General features: G+C 39.9%; 1 protein-coding gene across 5 annotated transcripts in view; it reads right to left on the minus strand.

Moving 5' to 3' along the window:
- kcnab2a (potassium voltage-gated channel subfamily A regulatory beta subunit 2a) overlaps window positions 1–15,860 on the minus strand; it is a 104,495-nt gene that overhangs the window by 16,836 nt on the left and 71,799 nt on the right. For 4 of the 5 annotated variants that reach the window (XM_028575654.1, XM_028575652.1, XM_028575653.1 and 1 more), the window contains 3 exons: window positions 1,610–1,653; window positions 1,256–1,293; window positions 888–967 (listed from right to left, as the gene is read on the minus strand). In XM_028575654.1, the coding sequence (XP_028431455.1) occupies window positions 888–967; window positions 1,256–1,293; window positions 1,610–1,653 (162 nt within the window). Of the gene's footprint in view, window positions 1–887; window positions 968–1,255; window positions 1,294–1,609; window positions 1,654–13,930; window positions 14,143–15,860 lie in introns of those variants that run through there. The other variant, XM_028575650.1, reaches the window with a different exon arrangement.

Genomic DNA, 15,860 nt, shown 5'->3' on the forward strand with positions numbered 1-15,860 from the left:
ACTGTTGACAGTGATGTTTGTGGAATGTAGAGTAACAAATACTTTGTTTTTGGAAGACACATTGCTGATGAGTTTTCAAAGTAATTTTTTAACAACTTTGACTCACTCAAACAAATCTCCATTGTGTTTGGGTGGTGTCTAAAGCCTCTGCACATCAAACTGAAATTATTTTCATGGCTACACAGCTATAGTAGTTTAAAGTGTGTTGTTGTGATTTAAAGTGTGTGTTTTGTCACACACACTTTAAGTATCAGGGATTTTTTTACCACTAGTAGAGACAACACACCAGCAGTGTCTATTCTGGATGTATCAATGTAGTATTTACAGTACATCCTCTCTAATGCTCTGAACATTTGCGTTGTGTACGACTGTGGATCATGCTTTCACCCGACACTCAAGCAAGGCAACTGAACAGTCAGTGTTTCCCACAGGCTTTTGTGAGACTGCGGTGGGTCGAATTTTGTATATTTTAAAGTTAAATGCATCAATTTGGTGTTGTCTCTTGCGCACACACACACGATTATTTTTTACTTTTTTTAGCACCGGCCCTATAGAGCAACTGGCTGATTGTATTTATTGGCCTGTCGTAATTTTTTACTGACCCTAATGACATAGAAAAATATAAAATGAGTGAGAGATGATTTGCTGAGGCAACAGCGCAAGACACAACGTTCTTTTATTTTATTATGAGAAGTGTAAACATATTTTTGGCTTATTATCAAAATGTGGCACAAAAGAAAATTAGACTATAGCAGCCCGCCACATTCTAGGTAATCAATGGGAAACACTACAGTTCTATATAATCTCTACCTAGTGCCTTTATGGTTGTGGTAATAGTTGGCATTACTGCTCACTACTGTGTGACCTGTGGCACAAGATATACTCACTTCCCAGCAGCATAGACCTCCGCTGTGTCAAACAGATTAATGCCATTTTCATAGGCCAGAGTCATCAGCTGTTCTGCCATCTGTTGAGAGATCAGGGGAGAAGGAACAGAGACGGTGAAGGGTGGGGTGAGAGACCACTGATGTGAGGACTTTTCAATTATTAAACTTCCTTCACAAGACTAAAGAAGGCTGCGATGGCTTTGCCTTCCTATGTGTTTATTCTCTGCCTGTCGACTCCCTATGGCAGTATGTTTTCACTGTAAGTAAAAAAAGGCTTCTTGCGCAACCCTTGATGTGCCAGATCATGTGAAGGGCTTCCATTCCAGAGCTCTGACTGATGGAGGATAACAAAATCCATCTGCTCTCACCTCATCAGTTATCTGTCCACCGAACGTCACCCATGTTCCTACAGAGGTCGACAGGGAGGTGGGGTCAGAGTGTAAGTACATAAACACACATGCACACAGATAAGCAAGTAAACAGTTATATTATATATGTTCTGCACAAGGGATACTGCACATAGTGGACAACAAACAAGATCTAGCTAAAAAAAAAAAAAAAAAAAAAAAAAAAAAAAAATGGATGTCACTGGAACTCTTTCCTCCTTTTTTGAAGATAAAAAGGACAGTGGGGTTATGAGTTCCCCTCACAGATCTTCTATACAAAGTATTTGGTTGTGCAGCAAACATCTCAGTGTGTCTCATGATCAAAAAGACTCTTACCTAATCCAAGGCAGGACACCCGCAGGCCCGACTTCCCAAGGTTTCTGTCAAAACAGAGAAAATTACATTAAGATAAATGCAGCACCGGGGTGGCAGTAATTTGTGATATTATGCACTCCTGCAGTGGTTATGACCATTAGAGTAGGACTTTAAGTGTCATTTGTATTATTGTTTGACTGATTGATAAATAAATAACCCTACCAATCATCTGTAACGTGAGGAAAGCAGGCAATTGCAGTGGAAGTCATTGAAGCTAGGAGGAACAGGGGTTTTGTATGGATTTGAAGGCAGCCAGCATCTACTACAGTACTGACACATGCATGTTGGATGTGTAAGGAAGGACAGTAACACGTGTACCGTCAATTAGAATGTGTGTGTGTGTGTGTGTGTGTGTGTGTGCAGTGAAATGCCAGGGAAAAGTCAGAGAGAGGAAGTGGTTCTTAAGCAGGCCCACCATGACATCCACTGAAATTTCTCACAGCACAACAGGATGCCTCAGCCGCCATCTGACAAAAATCCCCCCACAGCACTGCGGAAGCTTGACTACTCCCAACAACTTGCTCCTAAAGGTGGCGTCTCTGAGCCTATCACAGAGCAGACACACCCCTCTGCTGACAATTACAGCTTTCATTCTTTTGTGCGAGCATTTAAACTTCTCTTAGGGCCGGGACACATCAGGCCGATTATCGGCCGTGGGACAGTCTGGCGAGGTCAGTGACTCAAATAGGTTCGGTGTGTCCCGTGTCGTCGTCCGTCTGGGGGGCTGTCGGCGTTCATTTTGGCCGACCTGACATGTTCGGTCGGCGGCAGGGCCGTCGGAACTCACCCGGAAATGACGAGCAGAATGAGGTGACTAGAGTCTCTCAAAATCTGACTAAAATCCTTTTAAACTGACCATGTTTCAGTGAACTATTTTAGTACAATATGAGATCGTATTCTGAACGGCTGCCATGACAGTCTGGTTTGAATTTCCGGAGAAAACAAACCCATGTGACGCGTTCGTCCAATCAGCTGCCGGTTTTCATTTCTTGGGCAACATTACAGATTAGCGCCGCCTGCTGTTATAGAGACGTATTACGTCTCCTCTCGTCTTTTTGGTGTTTTTTGGACCTCGGGGACGCGACTGATCATATCGACTGGGTTTTCTGTCAACGGTCGGCCGTCGGCTATATGTGTCTACACCATTAGACGTCTATGGCTGCTAGTTAAATGGCAACACTGAAATAACTGATCTTGTTAAAATTTGTTGTTAATTTCTCTTTTTTGGAGGAATTTGTAGTGTATTTCCAGACCTTAATAGTTCGGTTTCATCAGATATCACTGATCCAAGAAATTATTAAAACAACCAAAATGAAGTGTGCTACCTTTGGTCAACCTACTTTCAGAGATAAGCTGGCAGTGTAAAGAAATAAAAAAAAATGTGGCATCAGAGATGATGTAATGTGCAGGACTCAAAGTGAGCGTGTGGGAGGATATCTAATATATTTTTGTAAGACTGCCTATATAGAAATACAGTTGAAATGAAAAGGAGTAGAGAGGGAGACCGAGGATAGGTGTGCTGTGTGTGTGCAGATGTGTGTGTTACATGACTGCGCTTGTGACATGTGCATGTGTAAGCGGGACTGACTGAGAGTGTGTGTGGGTGGGTGTTTCGTGAAGCCATGATAAGATTGCTGAATTGCTGTGGTGAATAACAAAATTCACTTAATTCAATGTGGTCTGAACACCAAGTCCCAAAGAAACGGACTAAACCGTTTAAAATAAATAAGGACATTTTAACAGCATCACATCCCCCTGCAAGTAGGCCAAGTGGGCCACATTTGTGTCAATTTCAAAACCAAAACAAGGCTCTTAAAGTGTTTTAAGTTTCTTTTTTATGTATTTCCATATACTTTCTATTGTGGAAGTGTTAATCCAGTTAAATGTTCACTTCATCATCCAACATCATTAGTTCCACTCTTACTTCACTGAACCACCATGGATGCTAGCAGAGGCTCTCCATTCATATATATTTTTTGTTTTCTAAATTAAGAGATTACAAATCACAGCAAAAGTCAACTTTCAGCCATCAGAGGTTTCAGTGAAATCGAGTGATTTGGAAAAATAATGAAATTGTATCCATTTTGTGTATAGTAAAGCATTTGGGTCAAACACATTCACAACAAAGAGCCTCATTAAAAAGATGTGATTTGGTCAGTGAGGTCTGTAATCGAGTTAAAGAACTGAATCAGAGAACTCGATGATGTCACGTATAGGAGCCCGTTGATTTATACAAGCACAGTCAGTCGTGAGGGAGAAAGATAAGAGAATCCAGTGGGACCACGTGCCCTTACTGTGCACCGCAGTGCAAGATCCTTCTGGCAAACCACTGGAGCCAATCTACAATTAACTGCCTCTTAATTAAATGAGTACAATACACCCTCAGGGTGCTGCTGATGGCACAAATGGAGATAACCAAAACTAAAAGCAGCTCACTGACCAAAATTGTTAGTGGAGCATATTTGCTAGAGGGTTTTTGATGATGGACTGAGACATTTTTCAAGTGCAAAATATCTTCATTCAATATTCTGCTTGACGGCATCCTTTAGTAGGTAGTCGCTAAACACTGTAGAGTGAGTCTGTTTCAAGCCTTGCACTGCTCCACATTTAAACACCTAATGTGATTAAATAAATGCAGTGTTGCTTAATGTGTTAATACATGGTGCACATACATGTTCAGAAAATGAGATGCATAGTAAACTAATAAGATATACCAGGAGCAACTGTACACACATGCTTCTAGAGTAACATCATTTTCATCAGCGTGTGTAAGGGCTTATCAAAAAGCAAAGCTTACTGTGGTGTTACATAAGCATGCTTTAACCATGAATACTGCACATACAGTACTAGTGCATTTAAGCACTTCCCTGAACCTTAAAATAAATAACCAGGATATCAGAATACACAGCTCTGCCCTTGTCATTGTTCTCATTGTAAAGGATGTCCCTTTGTCAGCACATTGTTGTGTTCAATAATTTACTAGACTGGCCTTGAATACTGCATTGTGCATTGCTAAAATGACCCTCTGCCAGGGCCTGTAAGCAGGCAGGGGTCAGGTTCACGCTGAGTCTCAGCAGACATGAACTGCAACAGTAATGTCATCTCTCTCACACCCTCCTCAATAATGAAGGAGACAGGCAGGCACAGTACAGGACAGCAACATCAATGCAGCCGCAGGGACAAAGCCTGACGAGAAACGTAGTGAGCATAGCGCATGTCCAGTCTGGTTGTTTACTTTGAAATACTAGGAAGCCTTTCCATGAGTTAACATTAGCCTTCTGATCCCATCAGCCAGAAGCTCAAGTGGACAAGGCGAGGGTTTTCATTTTCTAATGTTGGTTATGTGATTAAGGGTGGCTTGGAGGTGTATTTGGGGCTTGTTTACACACAGGTTGCATTTCACTTCATCTTGACACAATAAATCCTGCTCGTCTAAGTCAATCATTCAGCTCTGCTGACGACTGTGGCCCCCATTGATGGAAGCTGATTTGTGGAACAAAGTGGAGCTTATTTTCCATCAATGTCAACATTAGGCAGGGCACATCTTTCAGTCATTAATTATTGATTACTGGATTGTTGGTTATTGGGTCAATGTCTCTAGAAGAAAAATCTGAAACAGAAGAGAGAAAGATGTGTAATAGCAGGACATCAACCCAGCAATGGAAACGCGCATTACTACCACCAACAAAAGTCCTGGTGTTGGAATCCTTTCCAGTGAAACAAAGTCAAACTTTTTACACCGTTTAGCTTTCAGTATTTTAGCCGTGTGTAAGCAAGGTACTAGCTAACGGTAGGCTAACGTTTTGGAGCAACAGAGAGCAGTGCAGGCATTCAAGTGGCACTGAAATGAGGCACCGAAATCTGCGTTGCTATTTGGTCTGGTAGATAGTACTGGTCATTTAGGAACCCAACTCAATCCGTGATGGGACAAATATACACCCACATTGTACAAATACTTGTCAGCCTACATACAAAAATGGTACAGACACCCATGATTTTAGCTAGTCTTGAATTAATAAATCAACATACAATTCATTATTATGCTTTTAGTCATCTTAATGATCAACTCAATACTGTTAAGAGTTTTGATATGTTCAGTCTACTGTTGCACCCTTCAAATTATAACGTATACAGGGTATCAACTATATGCCTGTCATGTCAGATCTGCTGTAGCCTAATTGTGTTTTAAGACAATGGTTTAGAAGAGGAGGAGGGATTGATAGACCAACATCAAGTATATCCCAATTAAAAGCTTTATACCGAAAAATCATGAACTGGTTACAGTAAGTCTCGGTAAGGTGTGACAGCGAGTATAAGGAAGGACTGAAGGCATGGACTGGGTGGGAGAGAGGACTGAAAGTGGACGTGAAGTCAGTGGACAGGACAGGGTGATGAATTAGGAAACAAGGTCACAGACCTGTAAAGAGGAACGTGTTGAGAGATATGTTCACCGAGCAGCACTATTAATACCACCTAACTCGTGGGTTCAACTTCAGAAGGCACACAGACCGAATGCCACTAGCTCGTGTTGGCTGCAGGTGGTTTCCTCCATCATTTAGGTTTAGGTAACATCCATTAAAGGAAGGAGTGACAGTGAATAATATTAGATTAGAAATTTCCTGACTTAATAGGAATAGGGCGTGCCACTTTACTCTTAAGCTGCTTATACACATGAATTGTTAGCATATGCACTATTTATGAGGCTGTGTACAGACTGTGGCAACAGTTATCCTTGGAACGTACCGTAAAGAATCAGTCCATCCAACTACTGTATCTATCTATCTACTCAACAGTTTGCCCAAAACAAAAAAAAATCCCATCTTCTTTGTATCAGCTGAACCTTAACAAGCATACAGTTGGATACCCTATTTATCCAATTATCTTCAATTCCCCTCATTGCTACGAAGCATGAATGGTTATGTGCTTCATTGTGCAAACCCTACAGCATTCTACCATGAGACTCTGTTCACTTGCTGCCAGCTGGATAACCTTTTGTTTTCACAACTTAACACAACAAAAACTCAATTCTTGTTTCAGATAAAGCCCAAGACAGATTTGCGTGGGGTGAGTTGTGACAGGAGGTGAATGGCACCTAAAATTTTTTTTCTTAAAGAGTTAACAGTTGTTTTAAAGGAATCATTTAACATTTTGGGTAATACGCTAATCTGTTTTCTTGACAAGAGTTAATGAGAAAATCGATAAAGAAGGAAACGATTATCTTCGCTCAGCATAAAGACTGGAAGCAGGAGGAACTGTCTACCAGCACCTCTATAGCTCACAAATTATTTTGTTATATCCAGATGCCAGATGTTGCCTGGAAACCTCACAGTGACAACATAACTTTTAGAGGTGGGATTTTTTTAAACTTTGGACAGAGCCAGGCAAGCCTTCCCCCTTTTTCCAGTCCTCATAAGATAAGTGGCTGCTGGCTCTAGCTTTATACTTAACAGACAGACATGAAAGTGGTTTTGATATTTTCATCTAAATCTCAGGAAAAAAAGTAGATTAACATAAGTCCCAAATGTTGAAGTATTCCTTTAAGTTCTAACCTCAACACAGGGATAGACCTGTACAGAAGATCCTTTAAACTATAATTGTTCGAGGCCCTGTCAAATCACCAATCGTGTGACTTTCAGTTCTTGAAGCTAGTGCATTAAATGTTTTGGTATAGACAACATAAAATACACAATAAAAATAAGTCACCAACACACACATTTGACCCTGAGATCTCACTCAAACATGTATTATCTTGTGAGTCTTTTAAACATCCTCTTAATGTATGTGTACACGCTTTTGTACAAAAAAAAAAAAAAAAAAAAAAAAAAACTAAAACAGATCTGGATGAAGTGGCTGCGAAATAAGTTTTATTTTGTACATTCCAGAGTTCCAGAGTCACTTCCGGTCATTTCTGCTCTTGTGACGTGACTCGATGATCCGCTATCTCTCATGGAGCCATTAAATTAACACACGCTCAGTTATACACAGTATAATATAGTGTAATTTGCTTGCAGCGCCATATTTGACAGCAGCTTGAGAACACGTCAAATGTGATTTAATGTATTTCATTTCAAGTATGCAGCCAAAAACATAGAGCCACTGGCATTGAAGCACTTTAAGACAGTTGTCAATGGCAGTTTTTTTTTTTTTTTTTTTTGACTTGGGCATAAACAGATTGTCTGCTCAGAGGGATTCCCTGAGGCTGAATTTGTTTTTCTTTCTAACTCGGTCGTTTTCAGAGGATCTTGTCTGGGGATAAATCTGCCAGTCCCCACAGGGATGGAAAATCTTCTGCTATACGCTGGAGAGGAACGAGAGAGAAACTTCCTAGAACCTGTAGGGGATTCCACGTCTCTTTTACTGCATCTTTAATGTCAAACTGAGCTGTGCTCTGCCATCCTGACATGCTTTTAAAGTGACAATCGTAGCCAAAGGATATGGATAAAGCATATTCCCTGACAATGTCAACAGATTAAATGCATTTTATGTTTTTAAAAGCAACAGACAACCTGAACTCTTCTTTTTGTCGCAAACGCAAAGGTGTTGTTATAGGTTATTGGCATTACATAAAAAAATCATTTAAATTTAACCATATGGCCTTTGCAATAAACAAGCCTTTCTTTAATCTTTTATTATGTTTTTGTTATTTAAGATAAAATACTATTTCAGTTGCACTTTTGATAAGAGGACACATCTGCTGTTTTGCACGGTTTATATAAATAAAGGAATATTTTTTCAGTCATTTTATTCTGTTAAAAGAAATAGTGAGAAAATTATATTGTGAACTTAAAATGGTAAATGCTATCGAGTGTATTGTTACATCCCTAGTCGATTAATTGATTAGTGGACTGACAGAAAATGAATCAGCACTTATTTGATTAATCAATTCATTATTTTGAGTCAGTTTTTGAGTTAACAATGGCTTCAGGATCTTAATTTCTTAATCTTCATTTAAATAGTACCATAGTCTTTTAATAACACCTTAGTCTTTTATTAATGTAAACCAGACATTTGAAGATGTCACTGTGAGCTTTGGGGAATTGTGATGGAGATTTTCACTATTTTCTTGCATTTTATAGACCAAACAATCCATTAATTGAGAAAACAATCAACAGATTAATCGTTAATAAAGATAATCGTTTGTTGCAGCCCTAATCACAAATATGCTAATTAGAGGTATTTACATAAAAGGGTAAAACTGTACTAACTAGCTTTAACTAGCTTGACGGAGACCATCTTGCTGATGAAAAGGAGATTGTGCTGGCTACTGTATCAATTTAGAGAAAACTGGCTGGTGCCATCTGTCTAATTAAAGAAAATGTTGAGGTTAATATTCAACATGACTAAGCATGATGCTGTGGGGTAGATGGGATTTTCCCCTACTGGCCTGCACTCTATTACTTTCTGAAGTAAACTATAGCTCTGGCCTCCTTCTACAGTACAGGCTCACTTCTATCTGTACTACATTATTTACTCAATCACACATTACATAACCAGAAGTTCAAATGCTTCTCATGCAGAAAAAAGGCATAACACACATTCCATTAATCAAAACAAGTCTGTTGATTCAGTTCTCATTTGTAAATCTCATCACATCTCCTTAATGTATGCAGAATGACAGTCTAGTGTGGCAGCTTTATAAATATAATAACCTCACACACAGCATTTAAACACATTATTGTGCACATATGTATATAGGCAGCTTTTATAACACTGGACTAAATCATTATTAAAGTTAAACAAAAAATTCCTGCACACGTACTTTGAACAAAGGACTTGCCTCTTCCTGGCAGTGCACGACAGAACTTGTTCTGTCCCCATCAGGACATTAGTTCACTTTAATGTTTTTCTTCTCCCATTGCTGGCAGTAGTTTGTTCCACATGTGTGTGTGTTCCTTTAGGAACTGTAGGACCTTTGCACCATGGGATTTAGTCAGAAAGTTGAATGTGAGCAGGACAGCCTCATGGTTTGTGTTATCATCTCTCCATACTATCCGCTTCAATCTTCGACGTTCCATTCTTTTGGTAGCATTCTCGGTATGTGAAATAGATGCTGACATACTGTTCTTATATCTTTGTTAATTATTGTCAGTAAGTTTGATGTGCAATATGTATATTTTTGATGGTGATTGATAGCTCAGTAAGCTAGTTTGCCACTATTATCTTGGGTTATCTTTGTCTCTATCAGTGAGACAAAGAAAGAACAGCTGTCTTCATTTTCTCCAACACAACACAAGTGTGTCCCTCACGTGAACACGGTTATAGGCAAAATATTCCACAACAACTCCTCCCCCCCATATCACTCGATTTCTTATACAACAACACAGACAAAACCTCAGTGTATACAGTGAAACACAAGGCTACATCAGTAAATGAACCATCCCACCGTTTGGCAATTTCTCTCCACATGCCCAGAGCAAACAGATGGTGAATGTTCTTTAAGATGATACCTCAAGTGGCTACTGTGGGCCTAAAATCTGTGCTGTGTGGATAAGTCTTAGTATTTACAGTAGAGTGGCCAAAGTGTACTCCTGTATGCGTGTTATGTTCAACTACCACAGTCTATTTATGATTCATATTTCAAGGGGGAGTGCAGGCTGTGGAAAGCTGGCTCCCTGATAAAGAGCCCTTAGAAAACAGGAAAACGTCCCAGCATGCACCCACACTCATGACGCCCCAAATCTCACACCCACAGCTTTTGTTACCAAAAGCCTGAGCAATGCATGCTTTTGCATTTGTGTAGCAAACTATTGGGAGGGTGGGTGCTCAGTTTCATCTTTCTTAAAATTCCCCAACAAGGACAAGAACATTCCCATAGTTTAGCGCCACCATTGAATTTCCCTTCTGCAATTACAGCTAATAATACAATAAGGACATTAAACATGTGTACTAATAACTGATGTGTACATATTACACATTTTTGACAGTATGCTGCTCCCATTTCTATCATTATAAATTCTGCCATCTGTTACATCAAGTCACTTCAAGGTGCACTAAATGAAAACAGAACTGGTGAGACAGGTTATCTCTGTGATTTATAAAAACACATCACAGCTTCACACAACACAGTGGTGGGATTTCTATGCCATCTGCTTACACAACACTGCCAATAGCTTTTTACTGTGGCTGTGATTCACTGTCAACTTTACAACCAAAAATGGACCTCCAGAGATGTGAGGAATCCTACTGACAGTCTGGGCTAAAGCGAGTTACTTGTAGATTTACACCAGGAGAGAAGGTGAGTCAGCTTTGATTTACATGGTCATAGTAATAAACAATACTGCAAGTGTTGCGGAGCTGATATAAACTGTGACAAAGAACAATACCATGCGGTGACACAAAATAAAATCCTTTTAAGCGCACAAATGTTATCCAAGCAGTTTATATGCGCTCCTATATTTAGTCTGCACAAAGCACAAAAATGGCAGTCCAACCAAAAAGTGAGACTTATTCATACTTATACACGTTGGCAATACTTTGCAGCAGTTTATTTGCTACGCCTCAGCAAATAATAGAGGCTCCTGTAAAGATGACTCATTCCCTCAAGACCCTTCCGAGGTTTGGTTGCTTGAGAGAAGAGCTGATAACTGGACTGTGAAAAGCAGGGGCTTTATAGGATTGTCTCCCCACCTGCACTGCCTTCCCAATCTCACAGATATTCTTCCATTCCCTTAGAAGGACTACTTTACATAATCATAAGCCATTTTGTGTGCATCATTAATTCAGTCCTGACTGAAGGCATTTAATCATTCCTTGGAGGAGGTGCAGGTTCTCACAGTCAAGCTTGATGATTTTAACCATTCAAGTCATGCAGGCCCGGTATGACATTACAAAACGGTTCAGTCTGTGGTGAGGCAGCCCACTAAAGCTGCCGCAATCCCTCCGTATACCTTGAAAAGATGTTCACTTTGATGGTTTCCTCGGCCTTGTGGGGGAGGTCACTTCCAACCTAACCAGCATCCCATGGATGAAGACTGACAGACTTGATTCAAGCTCAAGGCTGCCATTGAAGGAAACGGAGAGAGCACTGTATGCAAATAAGTCTGATCTGAATTTCACACGGCTATTCTGCAGTGTGGATAATCGCAGAAAGTTTTGCTGGGTGGATGAGCTTTAACTGTATTCTTTTGGGGAACAGTTACAAAACCACTAAACTTCAGCTGTCAAAATGTCAATATGAAGAAACTAAAAACTGAATTTAACTGAGAGAAAAAACTCCTTGTGTTCAAGGATAAAAAGATAAATGCATGGCCATGTGAAAGGGCTTGCGAGCTTAAACTCAGAGAGGCATGTTTGAAAGATACACAGTGACATGAGCACAGATCACTCCAGCCTACTTTACTTCCTCTTGGGCATAGTGCCTACACCAGCATTATCTTAGCAATCTCCCTTTCTTTGAGCCTCACTCTGCATTCAGGCCAGCATTACCTTCAGTTTACATCAGATGCAAGCCTATTTCACAACACAGAGCCTGTTATGTACTTTGGACTACACTGCGGAAGCACAGAACACAAACAGCTCCTTGCGCCCCGAGCTGAAAATGATTTTTCTCATTCAATATTATTAGCCTCAATAATGACGCTAGCAAATCAGATGCAAAGGATTGTGATGTTCCTTCAGACAACAGTACTGAGGACGGGTGATGGATTTCCTCTAATCAACGCCCAATCTTAATTTCTAAATCAACGTACCACTAATCTTTCACCCCCCAAAAACAATTCTGCTTCAAAGGCACAACATCACCGTGCAGTTTTTTCTTCTTTAGGTTTTGGAGCTTGAAAAAACATTTTTTGAAAAGATAAACTGTTGATTACAATATTAACAGTTATATCAGAAATGTAATTCACAACTTGCATGACAATCCTATAAAGAGCACAGTACAAATAGACAACCAAAAAAAACTTTTTATGGAGGCTCTTCATTAGCCTCTATATTGTGAGATTTCTGCTGCAGTTTTGATACAACTGCAGAAACAAATATCTGCACATCATATCTAATATTACTCTCCAGTCAAGAAGTGTGTTCAGTTGTATTCATTTTCTATCAAAAGAACTAGCAAGACCTTTTAGCAAAAAATGCAGTAGACCTTGGCAACACTTTGCTACTCAAACTAAGGCTAGAAAAATGAAAGACTGTTATCATATTATCAATATTTTTTATATATATCAGACAGAATTAGGTTGCTAGTTAGAGAAAAGAATGAGTAGAGCATAAATCATACTGAAAATATGTATATTGCAAAGGTTGCAGTTGTGCTAGAATGTAGTACATGGATGCAGGTTTTTTTAGTGAGCGCTTGTCATTTTAAATCAATATTTTGTTGTCTTGGTGAGCCGTTTAGTGACAGAGAGCAGGTCATTATTGCAAATTAACTAATCTTTTATCCATCATGTCAGGACAGCTGAACCTCAACTGATTGAAAGGATGTGATAAATATTCAATGCAGCATTATGTCAACATACAATACAATGGTGTGGGCAAAAGTTTGTTTTCACAGTATGACAGGGACACTCTTTAATATAACAACAAGGGTTATTCCAATAGTAACAACTAACTTTGTATGGATAATGATTGGATATATATTGGATTTTATTATTTCTGCTTACAAAAGGATCTGCAGTAATAATAATCTCTATAAACCCACATTATAAGAAATTCAAAACTAAGGGATTATCAGTATAAGGTAAAAAAAAAAATACAAAAATGGTTTTGTGATAATAGTATTCTTGCACTAAAGAGACCAATCTGGAAAAATACTAATACAAAATACTAATACTAAAATACTAAAGTTTGCTCTTTAAAGCTGAACAATGCAGCTTACTTTACTTTGTTTGTCATTCCTCCACAGAACAGATCAATGGCCACTAACATTTAAATGACATGCCAACCACTTAGTTGTATCATTTAAGCGCAAAGATCAGATAAAACTACAAATCGCAAATCTTTCCTTCTGAGATATTGCTATTTTTGAGGGGAGTTTGGAGAGGTTAATTAATTAGTTACTGTCATACTAACTGTCGTCAATCTTAAACAGGTGGGGTTTGGCAGTTCTGACAGGAAGGAGAAAGGAAGAAAAACTGGCATAGAGTACATAGCAAGATTGGACAAATGGGCAGTCTTTTCTTGTGATGTATTGTAGCCTGAGCCAAGAGGAATGTGACGGTAAAAATTAAAATCTACTTTAGCAGTAGGGGGACAAATCCTGCAGTTTAAGATCAATTAAAATATTTTAAATAAGTCTGATGAAATTTATAGCGACCAGTTAACAGTTCAGACATGCCCTACCTATACTTCATGCCAGTCCTCATGCTTTGCTCGCTGGAGGATGGCACACTCTGAACAGAGAGTTGTCCAAGACTGCGAGCCACCATCGCCACTGCTCTGAACTTGCTGCGGGTGCCTGTGTTGGGGCTGTTGGCGTTCTGTCGGTTTAGCCGGTCCTCTGTGGCGCGGCTCACCCCCCCACGGTGGTCAGTGCACACTAATGACACCTGCATCTTGGATTTTGGCCGGCCGTCCCAAATGCAGATACTTAAACTCTCCTCTGGTTAAATCAGGTAAGACAAACTCCGAGAGGTGCGAAGTCTGAGGATCCTCTAATGAGCATGAGGCAGTTCAGTCTGTAGGAGGCAACTACTCCAAATCCAGTCTCACACACTCTTCCTCCTTTAGAAATCACTACCCAGTCGTTAAAGTGACTAACCAGCTGACAATGTTCAGAAAAAAAAGGGGCAGAAGGGTGGGAGGGCAGATCAGAATGTATTCAAACGGTGAAGGACTGCTGATCAGGTGAAAACAAAATCCTCTCAAAGGAAGTCCAAATCCATGCACAACATTACAGCATCTCTATCTCAGCTGGTGTGAGAAACAAATGTGCAATCGCTGCAGACTTCAGATACATAAAACGCAGGTCCAGTACAAAGCTATAAATAAAAGAAAAATCTAAATCTTCCAAAAAAGAAAAAAAAAAGCGCTCGTGTGAATTTCCCTCTGCAAATTCTTCCTTGATTCATCCGGGTGTCCTCCTTTGGCTTTAATCAGAGGCTCATCAGAGGCTGACAGTATAGAGTATTGCAATTTCCTTTTAAAGCTGAGCTCAGTGCTAGAGATAACCCCTTTTGGTGCCAAGCTTTAAGAGTGGAAACACATAGATCCACACAAAGAGATGGAGAGAATAAACACAGTTCCGGGAGGTATTCATCTCTCCTTCTGAGTCCGCCTTGATAGTTGCACCGTCTGCTGAATATTCTACTGAATACTACTGCATGTTAGCAAAAGGGCAGCCTCATATTCAATTGACAGCTCTGGCCGTTGCCTGGATTAAATTTACATCTGTATGCCTTGTGCGCAGCGTAAAGCCGCACGGGGCACACAGGCAAGAGATGGGAGTATAGAGAGAGAGAGAGAGAGAGAGAGAGAGAGAGAGAGAGAGAGAGAGAGAGAGAGAGAGGGAGGGGATGTGGTGGGAGGGATATGTAGAGAAGCTATAAGGAGGAATATTCAGAAAGCGACAATAGCGTGAGAGAGCAAGGCATTGAAATCTGTTGTGTTTACAGTCACATTAAGAATGTGCTCTTCTTTGTCCATCTGTTGCCCTGCAGTGTGCTTTAATGTAGTTTATTCTGTCAGAAGAAAATGGGGGAAGCGGAATGCTCACTGGTCAGAACTTTGTAATAGCCTCCAGAGAAGGGGGCTCTCACGTGGGTCTGTTTAACAGCCCATCAAATATTCATTATGTAACTTTATCTGTGACAATATATGTCAAAGGCAGGGCTGTCAGACATAACTGAGATGCTATGTTTGTCTATATTGCTGTATTCCTCGTAAGTGATTAAAAGAAATTGTATAACTTTGCATATTCTTAAACTGAGCACAGAAATCATTAAGGTTGCAGGATGCAGCTCCTGAATACTACTGTATAACATCTGTTTGTTATTAGCTGGTGTGATGATCATTAAAAGCATTCTTAGAGGAGCTGAGTAGTAAAAATATGATAATGGTTGGAGGTTGAAAGTTAACACCACAGTATTGGACTCAGCACAACAGTGGCTGCAGATTGAAGAGACAGTAGATTAGACACACGCTCCCAGTAATATAATACTGAAGCTTATCTGAATGGACCAGCCAGTGTGCCAAGGAGATAATTAAAAGAGATGCCATCAGAAGCAGACGTGTATAGTAAAAGAAGTCGATGAGGCGACCTCCATCACGGGAC

Source organism: Perca flavescens, chromosome 4, assembly GCF_004354835.1.
Source record: "Perca flavescens isolate YP-PL-M2 chromosome 4, PFLA_1.0, whole genome shotgun sequence".
Classification (NCBI taxonomy): domain Eukaryota; kingdom Metazoa; phylum Chordata; class Actinopteri; order Perciformes; family Percidae; genus Perca; species Perca flavescens.